Here is a 15,280-nt window from a genome sequence, read left to right on the forward strand (position 1 = left end):
TTCTCAATCTGAGCGTAGCATCATTCTGTTTGCATTAATGCCCTGATGCAAATGGTTGTTCTTGCTGCATTTGGATTGCTCCAAATCCTGGCTCGCTGGTGTCACACTGCAGGGTAACTTCATCATTTACATCATAGGATTTCAGCACTGACGTTGCTGTCACTAGTTGCTTGATTTTAGTGAATGCTGCTTATTCTGTGTCCCAATACCACTGTAAGCCCTTGGCAGTGAGTTGGCATAGTGGTTCACACTCCAACAGCAAACTGGACAAGAATTTTGCTAAATAGTTGACAAATCCAACAAATCGTTGCACTGCTTTTACATCTGTTGGTCGCCGCATTGCTGTTACCGCTCTCACCTTTCTTGGGAGCCAGGCGAAGACCTTTTGCTGTCAATACATGACCTATGTACATGACTTCGGGCATCTTTAATGCAATTTTTTCTTGTTCAACTTTAGGTTCAACTGGCGAGCTCTGTCTAGCAGTCGCACTAGATTTTGATCATGGTCAGCAATGGCTTCTTCCATTGTGTCTCCGCATCCATAAACTAGCAGATCATCCACTATAGCTTCCATTCCGGGAAGATCACTAACTATCTCATGCTGTCTGTGTGGATACTCCTCTGGAGCCAGGAAAATGCCAAATGGCATGCGTAACCATCTGAATCTCCCGAACGGCGTCCAGAATGTAGTTGGAAAGCTGCTGCTTTCATCCAGCTTCACTTGCCAGTAAGCATCCTTCGCATAGGGTAGTGAAGACTTTTGCCTTTGCAAATTGTGGTAAAATTCCTTCAATGGTTGGCATGGGGTAGTGAGATCTCTTCAGAGATTTATTTAAATCCTTTGGGTCGATGCATACACTCAGCTTTCCAGGCTGTTTCACTGCTACGATGCTGCTAATCCATTCTGTAGGGGTTATCACTTTCTTGATTACCAGTCCAAGCTTTAGACTTGCTCCAGCTGTGATGAGTGGCGTTTGCTTGCTGTCTATGATCTGGAACTCCAGATCTTCATTCTTGTCATTGTCTTTGGCTCTCAGAGTAATTTGACCTCTCAGCACTAGTATGGTGCCATCATATAGCCTCAACCTTACTTTTGAGGGCTTCATTTTTGGATCGCCGTGTAGAGCCACTTCACACAGGTCTGTGAAAGTCATGATGTTGCATGACACACTGGTGTCTATCTGACACTTTATGTTGACTTGATGTTCTCCTTCTGCAGTCATCATTCCAACAGTCACAAACCATTTATCACCTATCGACCTGACTGAACCAACCTGTTGTATGGTGTATAGTGCTTCATCAGAATGTTAGACTGACATCTCTCCGGTGGTCATCTCTACCTGCTTGTTGTACTTCCTTCTAGCCAAACACTTGTGTGCAAACTGATTCAGCTTCTTGCAGTGAGAACACTGCTCTCCCCATGCTGGACATGCCTCTTTTCCTTTGTGTGATATCCTCCACAGTATTTGCATCCTGCCCTTTGTCCATGATCTTTCTGCCCATTCGGCCTGGAGTGTCTATCAGCATAATGCAAGGCCTGGTCTGTTCTGCCATGAATATGCTCTAGCTGCTGATAGACAATCTCAGCTGTACATGTCGATTGCTTTCCTGAGAGTAAGTTTATATTCTCAGTAGATGTGCTCTCACTATGGGATCTCTTATGCCTAATACAATCCTGTCTTTAATCAGATCATGTTTTAGCTGCACAAATTCACAGGATTCTGCGAGCTGTGTTAATGCAGTCACATATTGATAAATTGACTCTTTTTCATTTTGGGCCCTGATATTGAACAAATACTGTTCATAAGTTGCATTCACTAGGGGTTCAAAGCTTGCCTTCAAGGCTTTCAAAATTTCTCTTGTCCTTTTTTTTGTTCTTCAGAGAGATTGAGGGTGGAATACATTTTGTAGCAGTTTCTCCCCAACAGTGATAAAAGTGTAGCTACTCATAGCTACTCTGGTTTGTTAATTAAATCTGTCACAATTTCATAATTTTGCCATTGCGAGTGGAAAACTGCCAGTTCTGCATCATATCACCTTTCATTTCGACCGGTACCAGGAGAGGAAGATTTGCAGCCATTGTGTCTTACCTAGTGCTTTCAGCGCTTCTTTGTTCCTTTTCTGTGGCTTTTAGCAGCTCTGATCATTCCTGTGTTCTGCTTTTAGTATCCGTACTTCTATATAGCTCTTCAACACTCAATCTCAGCTCCACTCTGACACCATGTTACAGGACAACAGTCTTGTTTGTACTGTGTTTTTATTGAACTGCCTGCTGATGGATGCCTGCATTGAGTGCCTCATGGTAGAGGTCACATGACGATGACAAGCAAGGAGGCACATTAGCACAGTATTGCATTTCCATCCCAAACACAGTGAAGAGGAAAATACACTCTAAAATGTAAAAAGAAATCTTTTCTATGAAAAAGAAAATGTTCGATGGAGTTGAGCTCTGCGACTTGCTTGATAGCTCCATATAGAGTGGCCAGATGTGAAATTATGTTCACAAAGCAAAATTGAATGGAGGATGGGTGGCATTGTATGTTATGACAAGTAACGTATTCACTAATGGCTACACACCACTTTTGGGCTGGGAGTTGTGAAGAAAATGTTTCCCTCAGTGCTTTCCTCATTCATGTTTCCTCTGACCCTCTCACTCCTATTGTGTTCCTTTCCCAACCCTGTTCCTATCACATTCTCTACCTCCTCCTGTATGAGCTATCTGTTCAGCCCCTTTATCCACCTCTCACCTGTTGTACACTGTCACTCATCTCGCCCTTAACCCGCCTTCTGCTTATTGCATTCATATTTAATTCCTTTTTATCACAATTTTAATTAAGGTGTTAACCCATTTAAAAGTAATGTATTTACAAACAATCCTTCAATGAAATGAGTTAATGCCTCTGTTAAAATATTGGAGAGATTTCTTTGACAGATTCAAGCAAATATTTAGTGTTATTTCAAGACCTTTGTTTTACGAGTAACTATTTTAAATACATTTTTCTTATGCAGGAAGTGATGCAGTTGGAGAAGCACCTCGGAGGGCAACTCTTAGATGAGCCTAAGATTCTTCACTTTAAAGACAGCTATCATAACTTACGACTTTCTATACATGATATACAAAAATCTCTCTGGACAAGTAAGCTGCTGGACAGCTTTCAGGTAAAGGCAGTTTGGAATGTCAATAAGCATAACAAATCAATTAAAATGGGCGCACTTTTTCTTTTCCAAATACAGATAATGGGTAATAAACATTCATTAAGCATTTGATAAGGTTCCATGCAAGACACTGTTAGGAAAGGTGGTAGGGCATATGGGATTACTGTAGGGTTAGTATAAATGGGTGGTTGTTGGTCGGCACAGACTCAGTGGGCCAAAGGACCTGTTTCAGTGCTGTATCTCTAAATAAAGATGGAAATGCATGGAATTATAGACAGCTGCTTGACATGGGTAGGGAATTGGTTAGGAGGTAGGATGCAGGGAGCAGACATAATGGCCTGAATTTTGATTGCGGCGACGCACTTTGAAGATGGAGTTCCGCCCGCGCAGATCACCTGTCGCTGAGCCCCCACTATATTAAGCGCAGCAGCTCATTAGCATCATAGTGATGCACCGTACCATATTCCCCCTCCCCCATATTACATAGCGGGAGGTGGGACATCCGGCACCTTGATGGGCGTTGGCTCAGCTGTGTAGCAGGTGCTGGGGCCCTATTTAAAGCATCCGAGCACCTGTTTCCTGACAGCTGCCAAATAAATACTTACCTCACTATAGAAGACTGTGAACGCTGGCAATTAGGCAGCAAAGCAGAAAGTGCTGGAAAAACTCAGCAAGTCTGGCAACTTCTGTGCAGAGAGAAGCAAAGTTACCTTTCAGGTCTGTGAACTTTACAAATGGTAATTGGGGTGCCGCCGCCGAGCAGCAGGGGGCATCCACACCGAGGTCTCGCTGCCACCAGTAAAATAGGGCGGGACATATCCGGCGTCGGGAGTCATGGCGGGCATCTCTCGGAAGAATATTCTGGGCCCTCCCCCTGCCGTGACCCCCGATGTCAAAGGACTGGTAAAATTCAGCCCAATGAGTTGATACTCCATTTGACAGGATGTGACCAGTGATGTCTCCCAGGGAACTGTACAGAGACCGTAGCTTTTCACTCTATTTATAAATTACTTAGATGAAAGAATAAAGAGCTGTATATCGAAGTTTGCTATGATCCTATATTAGGTGCTACAGCTAATAGTGTAGATGGGAGCAGAAAGTTGCAAAGGTACACTGATAGATTAAGTGACTGGGTGAAACTATGACAGATGGAATTCATTTTGGGGAAGTGTGAGGTCATCCATTTTGGATTTAAGAACGACAGATTATAGTGTTTTTGAAATGTTGAGAAGCCAGGAATTATGGTTAAGCAAAGAGATTTAGAGGTCCACGGAATGAAATTTCTAGGTAAGTTGCAAAAAATTATTTAAAAAGCTAATGGCATGCTAACCTGCATCTCAAGGACACTGAAATACAAGGGGGGTGGAAGTTTTGTTACAGTTATGTAAAGCACTGGTTAGACCACATGTGGAGTACTATGTTCTGTTCTGGCACTGCACCTTGGGAAGGATATATTAGCTTTGGAGCAGGTGCAGAGCAGATTCACTAGAATTATCCATTAACAAAGAGTAGTGGTAAATGGATGTTTTTCAGGCTGGAGGAAGGTTTGCAGTGGAGGTCCCCAGGGATCAGTGTTGGGGCCCTTGCTTTTCCTGATTAATGACCTAGACCTTGGTGCACAGGGCACAGTTTCAAAGTTTTCAGATGTTATGAAACTTGGAAGCATTGTGAACTGTGAAGAGGGTAGTGTAGAACTTCAAAAGGACATAGACAAGTTGGTGGAATGGGCAGACAGGTGGCAGATGAAGTTCAATGCAGAGAAATGTGAAGTGATTCATTTTGGTAGGAAGAACATGGAAGGACAATATAAAATAAAGGGTGCAATTCTAAAGGGGGTGCAAGAGCAGAGGGACCTGGGCGTATGTGTGCATAAGTCATTGAAGGTGGCAGGACAGGTTGAGAGCTTGGTCAATCAAGCATACCGTGTCTTGGCTTTATTAATAGGGGCATAGAGTACAAGAGCAAGGAAGTTATATTAGCGGGTAACATATTGGCATGGATGGGAGATTGGTTAGCAAACAGGAAACAGAGAGTAGGCATAAATGGGTCATTTTCTGGTTGGCAGAATGTAATGAGTGGTGTGCCACACGGATGGGTGCTAAGGTCTCAACTTTTTATAATTTATATAAATGACTTAGATGAAGGGACCGAAGGTATGGTTGCTAAATTTACTAATGACACAAAGATAGGTAGGAAAGTAACTTGTGAAGAGGACATAAGGAGGCTACAAAGGGATATGGGTAGGCTGAGTGAGTGGGCAAAGACCTGGCAAATGGAGTACAATGTGGGAAAGTGTGAAATTGTCCACTTTGGCAGGAAGAATAAAAAAGAAGCATATAACCTAAATGGTGAGAGATTGCAGAGCTCTAATATGCAGAGGGACCTGGGTGTCCTAGTGCATGAATCGCAAAAGGTTAGTATGCAGGTACAGCATGTAATTAGGAAAGCTAATAGAATGTTATCGTTTATCGTGAGGGAAATTGAATACAAAAGTAGGGAGGTTATGCTTCGGCTATACAGGGCATTGGTGAGACCACATCTGGAGTACTGTGTACAGTACTGGTTTCTTTATTTAAGAAAGGATGTAAATGCGTTGGAGGCAGTACAGAGAAGGTTTACTAGACTAATACCTGGAATGGGCAGACTGTCTTACGAGGAAAGATTGGACAGGCTAGGCTTGTATCCGCTGGAATTTATAGAGTAAGAGGCGACTTGATTGAAACATAAAAGGTCCTGAGGGGTCTTGACAGGGTGGATATGAAAAGGATGTTGCCCCTTTTGGGAGAATCTCAAACTAGGGGTCACTTTTTAAAAATCAGGGGTCGTCCATTTAAGACAAAGATGAGGAGAAATTTTCTCTTAGAGGGGCGTGAGTTTTTGGAATTCTCTTCCTCAAAAGGCAGTGGAAGGAGAGTCTTTGAATATTTTTAAGGCAGAGGTAGATAGATTCTTGATAAGCAAGGGGGTGGAAAGTTATCGGGGGTAGGTGGTAATACGAAGTAATGAGTTCAGCCATGAACCTATTGAATGATGGAGCAGGCTCAAGGGGTCCCATCAAATTCATCCCTTGGAATGCTGCACAACACAATAAGAGGGCCCATTCTCCACATGTGGTGGTCGTTCCTACCAAAACCATCATAGACAGATGCATCTGCAACAGGTAGATTGGTGAAGACAAGGTCAAGTAGGTTTTTCCCTCATGTTGACTCCCACCTCCGCCACCAGTTCAGCCTGGCAGCCATGCCCTTCAGGACTCAACCAGCTTTGGTGCTATCCAGCCACACTTGGTGATGGACATTGAAGTCGCCCCATCCAGTATCCTTGTGTGCCCTTGCTACCCTCAATGTTTCTTCCAAGTTGTGTCCAACATGGAGTACTCATTTATCTGTTGAGGAAGGGTAATATAGTCAATGTTAAGGATTCGTGATACCTGTGGTGGACAGGATATATCTGGGATGGTGATGGGAATATCTGGGATAAGTATGATTTTGTTAGTATGACTATGCTTAACTAGGCTGTGGGAAGCTCTGCCAACTTGGGCACAAGTCCCCAGATATTGGTTAGAAGGATTTTGCAGGATTGACTGGCTGGATGTGTCTTTGTTCTATCTGAATCTGATGTCTAGGTTGATCCCAGGTAGTCTGTCCAGTTTTTTGTATTCTTGTATTTGTCGCAGGTTTGATACAACTAAATGGTTTGCTAAGTGTTACGACCTCAGTGAGAACATTAACATTAAAATATGAGATTTGAACCCCCAGACCAAGTTAAAGAATTGCATGACAAGATTTCACATTTTAAGACTTCTTTTATAACAACTAAACTAAAAGAAATCCCAATTAAATAATAGTACTTTGCAATTTGGGTTGTCAGCTACTTACAGAGAAAGGTATTTTCTTTACTTATTAAAACACTTGAAAAACTCACACCACACTTATACGTTACACAGTTCTCTTTGATGGCAACGTCTTTGTGTTAAAATCCCAAACTCTTCCCAGTTGCAATGGGTTAAATCTCCCAGGCCTTTCTCAAACTAAATGTCCTCTTTCACTTCTCCAAGCACTTTCGACCTAGATGCCTGTGAATAAAGTTATTCCTGGTGACCCTGTTGGTCTTTTACTTCACTGCGAACCTCGATTTTCAAAACAGGTTCAAGTCTTCGCTGCCTTTTGTTCTATCAGTTTTTTCCTGAGAGCAGGTGTTCCCTCTCTCTCCCTCCCTGTGGCCATTGGTTGTCTTCCTTTCTTATAGCCTGCATGCCTTTAGAAAATCTGTTAAATTTATCTGGAATCACAAGTCAATAGCCTATTATCCTTTTCCAATATGAAGCTTTCACAAGTCTGGCTTCAGCAGCGCCACCCGGGCTTTTCATTGTTTCCAGGTGTTCCAGTTGCCATTTGCATCTTCGGAATCAGTGACTCCTTGTTTACGATCCAAAAGTCTGTGAGGGTGAAACCCCTAGTTCTTCAGGTGCTATACCCCTGCAGTCTTGGCTTTTCAAAAAATAAAGTCTTTGATCTGTGTTCTCTGTTGCTCTGGTAACCAAGATTTCTGTCTTGTCTTTAAGCAGAGTTGATGTGAGGTCACCTGGGTGGCACAGTGGCGCAGTGGTTAGCACCGCAGCCTCACAGCTCCAGCGACCCGGGTTCAATTCTGGGTACTGCCTGTGCGGAGTTTGCAAGTTCTCCCTGTGACCGCGTGGGTTTTCGCCGGGTGCTCTGGTTTCCTCCCACAGCCAAGGACTTGCAGGTTGATAGGTAAATTGGCCATTATAAATTGCCCCTAGTATAGGTAGGTGGTAGGGGAAGGTAGGAATGTAGGATTAGTATAAATGGGTGGTTGATGGTCGGCACAGACTCGGTGGGCTGAAGGGCCTGTTTCAGCGCTGTATCTCCAAATAAATAAATAATCTGACTCCATCTTATACTCTGAAAAATCACAGTTTTAAAATATAATCATTTCACAAAGTCCAGTGTGCATAACATAAGCATAACACTTTGGAGGACAGTTAAGAGTTAACCAGATTGCTGTCGATCTGGAGTCACATATAGGCCAGACTGGGTAAGGACAGCAGGTTTCCTTTCCTAACCATTAAACCAGCTTGTTTTTAAAAATAATCTGAAAGCTTTGGTACTGATTAGTTTTTTATTCCAGATTTATTTAATCATCTGAATTCAAATTCACAAACTGCCATGGTGGGATTCAAACTCACATTTTTGGATTATTAGTTCAGGCCTTGGAATTACTAGTCCACCAATAACATTACTACTGTACCCATACATCCTATGTTTCCTGCTGGACTATTGTGCATCTATAAGTCATCTATCTTGTAACCTTGGTCAGCCAGCAAAACTTCCTGAAAGATATAGCATGATTTGAGTGACCGTTATGGCTGTGATTCAGATTTGTGGATTTTTCTGCTATTTAGTCAGAGTGCTCCAAAACACAAAGTTCTAATTTGTTAAAAGCATACTGTGACAGCAGTCTGCCAAACTGAAGCATTTAGAATATTGTGATGTTTAGCATGATAAAAATATTTTTTATGAAATAATTTCTAAAAGTACACTGGAATGTTGTTTTCTTATAATAAATGCAGATAAAATTACTGTAATTTAACAGCAATTACATCAAAGATTTGATCTTTCCTTAAAACATTTTTATGCATCAAATCAATTGAGCATCTTGTCTGTCAAACTCCAAAGGGCCAAAATAAAATAAAATACAGGAAGAAGTGAGTGTAAAAGAAATAGTCTACTTGCTGCATTTATGATGTCAGAATTGAGTTATTATTTCCTCACAATTAATGACCTCCATCCGTTATTCTTAATTTTATTCAAATTACTTAAAATGACATTCTTTCCAACCATATGGGGAACACCTGTTTGTTCAACAAAGTAGTCTTTAGAATGATCTTATTTTTAAAAATCATATAAATATATGAATTTCTGACCATTATAAGAACATCTTGAAGCAAGAACAAATTAACCTTAGCCTAAAATAAACAGTAATAGCACAAATAAGTAGGTTCTATTTAAAATGTTTACTCTTAGTTATCTTAAAAATATTTTAATTATTTTTCAAGTAATTCAGTGGCCAGACTCTCCTTCATGTAGATATGCTTCAGTGACACTGATGAAAGCCCCCTTAAAGTGGGCCCATTGTTAAGCAAGGGTGGTGGAAGCAGATTCAACAGAAGTCTTCAAAAGGGAATTGAGTAAATACTTGAAGGGAAAAAAAATTGAAGAGATATGGGGAAAGCAGGGGAATAGGGCTAATTGTATTACTCTTTGAAAGAGCCAGCACAGACTTGATAAACCAAATGACCTCTCAATGTACTGTACTATTCTTTGAGTGTACTCAGATTGACTTTAGATTGTTCAATAATTATTATTTGTTTGTAACTCGTGCTAACTGAACTCAAAAAATAATACCTACCTTACTTCATTTTATAGGAAATTCCATTTTATCATATTTGGAATGGCTGTCAAAGAAACCTGCACTGTACCTTCACTCTGGAACGGTACAGTCTGTCCACAACTGAACTCAATGGTAAAATTTGGGTTTGGCAAGTAGAAGGAGAAGGACAAAGTTTTCACATTCATTTCAACTTTGTGAAGGTAAGAACTGTGTAAATAATTTCTAATATAATATTGCATGAAGGAGATCAATTTAACATACTGCAAATTAGCTAACTGAAAAATATTTGTATATTTGTTTTTGTGGAACGTAACATATCAGTAGGCCTAGATTTTATATTCTAATCCTGGGTTATTTTTGTATTGTTTACTATGCAGCAACAAAATTCCAGTTTGTTGTGCCATGCTGATATTTTACTGGAGTAAAATGGAGTCAACTGGAGCAAACTATAGGAAAAGCTTTGCACTTAGCAACACTGGCACAGAAAAGGAATGGGCAGACGAATGTAAAAAAAAATATTGCTGCTTTCTATCACTCCTGGGAGCAAAAGCAGATGGATCGTTAACAGATAATTATTTAAATGTCAGGACTTTCCGCTGTGTCACTATTATACTTAATGTGTCATCCAAAAACTGGATGTCATGATTTTTTAGAAGCAAAATTGTCCAAAAAAAAAGCTTGACCCAGCATCAGTAACTTTACCTTTATTTACCTTCTAATCAAATACTGTTAAACTGCTTGGTCAGCTGGAAAGAAAATCCATCCCTTCCTCCTTGACTCAATAAATTCCAAAGTAACACAGACCAGTGGGCTTATCATGCTCTGAAACTGAGACCATCCTTGTTAAACTGTCAGTTCCCTACAAGATTAGTTATTGGAGCAGCACCAAAAATTGCTCGCACTTAAAGTTAGATCTGGAGTACCATGAGCTGCTGAACCTGCACCTAAACATCCTTTATCAAGCTAAAATGTCTGCACACAATCCCAGTAATAAAACTTTACCCTATACTTTCTTCATAGATAGTATAATCACTTAGAAGTCGGACTAAACACACACACATTCAAATCAAAAATCTATCACTTGTCAAGTTGTGGTTACAGATTAACACGATAAACAATAGGAAGCCAATGGGCCCATGATTCTGATTTATAATTCCATTTTTGGGGGCTAGAATGCCCCTCGATGTTCAAAATAATGTCTGTAATGCGTGCACACTTTTGGCATGAGTAACACTGGATGTCATATTGGTGAGGACATTAGTGATGTGCAGTGAACATCCACTGGAAGTATGCAGAGAAGGCAGATTATGTCAATAAGCATGCAACATTGATTTGAGGACAACACTGCCATTTCAGAGCTAAACACTCCAGCCAATGGCATCTCTTAATCACACACAGCATTAGCAGGAAGGACACCCTCCCACCCCCACCAGCGCTATTTAAAGGGATCACCGACTATTATAGATTAGTTGTTGATTGATTTCTACTGGCTCCTGCTATGATTGTACAGATATTGGTGCTTTGTAGAGTTCTTCAAAGTGTTGTGGCAGGTGCTGAAGGACTTTATTCCTGCCACAAACCAGTTTCCCCCAGACATGGATATACTAGTAGGTATTCCCCTTGGAAAACATTATGACTGGGAGAATGGGAAGAGGGTTTGCTAAGCAGGGCAAACTCTGAGAAAAGGAAGGAGGAGGAGGGTAAGAAGGACTCAGCAGGAGGCTATATCTGTCCAGGGTGTTCCAGGAACTATTCTCTCACATTAACCTCAGTGAGGAACAGGACTGGATTTTAACAGCCCTCTGACATCGGGGTCGTGGTGGGGGGGGGTGGGGGGAGGTGCCTGGAAAAGTCTTCCGAGAGAGGCCCACCTCGGCCCCTGACGCTGAGTAGGCCTGCCGCATTTTACCGGTGGCGGCTTGGCCTTGGTGTGGCCCTCCTGCCACTCGGCGGCGGGGCTTTAATTTTAATATTCAAATTAATTTTAAAACTTGCAAATAAACCTACCTGGTCCCGACGGCCATCCCACGTCGATATTGCGACCACTGGTCGGAACTCCCGCTCATAGGAAAATAGATACTGTTCTCTGCAGCAAATATAGAGAGTCCTGAAGGCTGTGTTGCCTACCTGGTGCTAAAGTTAAGGACATCTCTTCTGGGTTAGAGAGGAACTTGGAGTGGGAGGGAAAGAATCCAGTTGTCGTGGTCCACGTAGGTACCAACGACATAGGTAGGACTAGGAAAGAGGTTCTGTTGAGGGACTTTGAGCAGCTCGGGGCTAAATTAAAAAGCAGAGCCACAAAAGTAATAATCTCCCGATTACTACCTGTGCCACGTGCAAATTGGCATAGGGTAAATAAAATTAGAGAGGTAAATGCATGGCTCAAAGATTGGTGTGGGAGAAATGGGTTCCGATTCATGGGATACTGGCACCAGACTGGAGAAAGAGAGCTGTTCTGTTGGGATGGGTTGCACTTGAACCATGCTGGGACTGGTGTCCTGACGAATCGTATAACTAGGGTTGTAGTTAAGGCTTTAAACTAAATAGTGGGGGGAAGGGTTCAATTGAAGGGAAGTTTAAAAAGTCGAAAAGTAATGAGAGAGCAGTGGTGCAGGGTAGTGAAGGGGCATACATTAATCAGAGTGTGACAGATAGGGACAGAGAATACGAGCATAAGCGTACAGCAGAAATTAGAACCAAAGTAGGTAAAAATGGTAAAAAGTCAAAGCTTAAGGCTCTTTATCTGAATGCATGTAGCATTTGTAACAAGATAGATGAGCTGACGGCACAGATAGAAATAAATGAATATGATTTGATAGCTATCACAGAGACGTGGTTGCAGGATGTTCAAGGATATTTGACATTCTGGAAGAATAGACAGAAAGGAAAAAGAGGTGGGGTAGCTTTATTATTAAAGGAAGGGATCGTTGCAGTTGCGAGTAAAGATATAGGTCATGATGTAGAATCGGTTTGGGTGGAAATAAGGAATAGCAAGGGGAAGAAATCACAGGTGGGAGTGTTCTATAGGCCCCCGAGGAGTTGCCTCTCTGGAGGACAAAATATTAATCAGGAAATAATGGAGGCGTGTAAGAAGGGCACTGCAATTATCATGGGTGATTTTAATCTGCATATAGACTTGACAAATCAAATTAGCAAGGGTAGCATGGAAGATGAATTTGTAGAGTGCATCAGAGATTGTTTCTCAGAACAATACGTTACAGAACCTACCCGGGAACAGGCTATTTTAGACTTGGTAATGTGTAATGAGGTAGGATTAATAAGAGATTTCGTAGCTGAGGATCCTCTAGGGGGAAGCGATCATAACATGGTGGAATTTCAAATTCAGTTTGAGGGTGAGCAACTCAGGTCTCAAACCAGTGTCTTCAACTTAAACAAGGGTAATTACAGAGGTATGAAGAAAGAGTGGTCTAAAGCAGTCTGGGAAAATAGACTACAGGGGAAGTCAGTAGATGAGCAGTGGCAGACTTTTAAGCAGATATTTTATAACACTGGGCAAACATTTATTCCGGTCAGCAGGAAGGACTCAAAGAGAACGATGTACCACCCAAGGATAACAAAGGACATTAAGGAGAGTATCAAATCAAAAACAAAGGCGGCCGTTTCGCCCCCTCCAGGGAAATGAGCCCCCACTCAAAATATCATAGGGGCTTAGCAGCGCGCAAGTCGTGCATGCGCCTCGCCTTCTTTTAAGTGGCGAGCTTATAACATTCAGCCTACAGTGTGTGAGATGTTTATGCTTCAGTAAAGGTGTCCCCATTGAAAACTGCCACCTGCTGCAGCCCCAACTGCAACCTCAGAGTAGGGCAACGACTACATTGATAGTGGCTGTGAAAGTGACTATGGTGATGAACTTATATGCGTTTGGCTCCTTCCAGGCTGGAGCTGGAGATATTTACAACGTCTCACAGTTTGCCTTCCACTGTTCAAAGAGAGCTGAATCGATTTCATTCTCACCTGCTAGAGAACAGAAAGCAGAGCAAGCATGCAGCTTCGTAAGGATTTGTATGGAGTAAAAACACTCACCCAAACCTATAGTTTGTTTTGACCCATGAATTAAAAGACAACAAATTAATGACTCACTTAAAAGGTCGTTATGCTTAATGAGGTAATGGTTTATTTAAAATGATTACAGAAAATTGTTACAGATTTAAAAGGTTAAGAAAGAAGAGAAAAGAAAGTAATAATAAAAAAAAGAGCTGCTTTGTTTCTTTTTTCCCAGCAAGTAAATGCTTCACTGACATCTAGCTCAAATACATTATTAACTATTAGTCATACAATCTGGTCAGTTCTTGTTGATTGTAGGTTTTCTTCCTGGTGATCAGCCAGGCTCCCTCACCTTGAGATCTCAATCACCTGAAGTGTCCTGCTCCTGTTGACTATAGGTTCTCTTCCCAATGATCAGTCAACCTCCCCTCCATGAGATCTCTTTCCGACAATTTGCCAGGGTCTCCTTCCCTAGACTGCAGTGCTAGTATTTCCAGGCTGTAGCAAAGATCTTTAATGTGTTCAGCCTTTTATATACTTTTCAGGGAATGGAGTTAGCTTACTATATTGACAGACCATGCCATCCTATGAATCCTCTTTTAAAAGCACAATACACAATTATATTCTGCGCCTTTTGCAAACCATAATTTGAATCCTCCTAGAAAACTGTCCATCTTTTGTTTGCTTTCTCCAGTAATCCTCCATTATGTGAAGCCCCTTGTAGTCAATCTTCCAGAAAAAGATGTTTGTATTTTGTTAGAACACTGTGCTTCATCTTGTCAAAGTTGGACCATCTTTCCAAAGCCAAAGTTCATAAATTCAAAACACAAAACACTCGTGTCTCTTGCTTGCCTGTGTAGTGTATTGTTCATTGATTGTTCATTTGATATGTAGTGTATTGTTCATTTGAGGTCACCATGCATAATTGGTGCAGCATGCACAGTTTCCCCCAGAGATTTACAATAGCAGATCTACAATATGAGATCTTACAATGGCTACGAGAACGGAATGTGCATTTACTTTACAGCCAGGTCTTATTCGCTGTGCTTTCAGTTGTGAACTCCATGTAATGCAGATTGTCAAATATTAACAGTGTTGGGGTTTGTTGTCAGCCGGACTTGTTTCTTTGTGCAGCTCACATAGGACAGCCATTTTGTCTCATACCCCAATGCAAGGTTAGTTTGGTCTGCTTAAGCCTTAGAGAAGAATTTATTGCAGGATTATAGCATCCCATGAAATGTGCATTTGTTTCTTCCACCTGCCAATAATCCTTTGGATGACATCTGTGTCATTGTGCCTGTGGAACGCTATCCTGGATCCTTGATCACACACTGTCACTGCACTGACGCTCAAGATGGCGACAGCTGTGTTCAACCTATCACATTTGCATGTGCACTCGGAGCCCTCATCTGCGTTTCCACATTGGTAGAAGTAGCTGTGATGATTCGAGGGCAAAATGTTAAATGATGAGAGAAAAAAGGCCTTATTTCTCCACTGTGGAGATGAAAAATAGGAAAATATTTTTGAGACACTTATGCGTGCACAAGATGACTACAACTCAGCAAAAAATGCACTAACAACTTACTTCACGCCCAAGAAGAATGCAATATACAGAACAATTATTTTCCAATGAACCAAGCAAGAAGCAAATGAGACAATTGATCAATATTGTACGTATTGGAGACAACTGGTAGCCAAGTGCGAC

General features: G+C 41.5%; 1 protein-coding gene across 1 annotated transcript in view; it reads left to right on the forward strand.

The window, feature by feature from the left end:
- unc5a (unc-5 netrin receptor A) overlaps positions 1-15,280 on the forward strand; it is a 312,917-nt gene that overhangs the window by 251,659 nt on the left and 45,978 nt on the right. The window contains exons 12-13 of the mRNA XM_068043091.1: positions 3,010-3,159; positions 9,606-9,770. Coding sequence (XP_067899192.1) covers positions 3,010-3,159; positions 9,606-9,770 — 315 coding nt within the window. The remainder of the gene's footprint in view (positions 1-3,009; positions 3,160-9,605; positions 9,771-15,280) is intronic.

This window comes from Heterodontus francisci, chromosome 12 (assembly GCF_036365525.1).
Source record: "Heterodontus francisci isolate sHetFra1 chromosome 12, sHetFra1.hap1, whole genome shotgun sequence".
Taxonomy (NCBI): Eukaryota; Metazoa; Chordata; class Chondrichthyes; order Heterodontiformes; family Heterodontidae; genus Heterodontus; species Heterodontus francisci.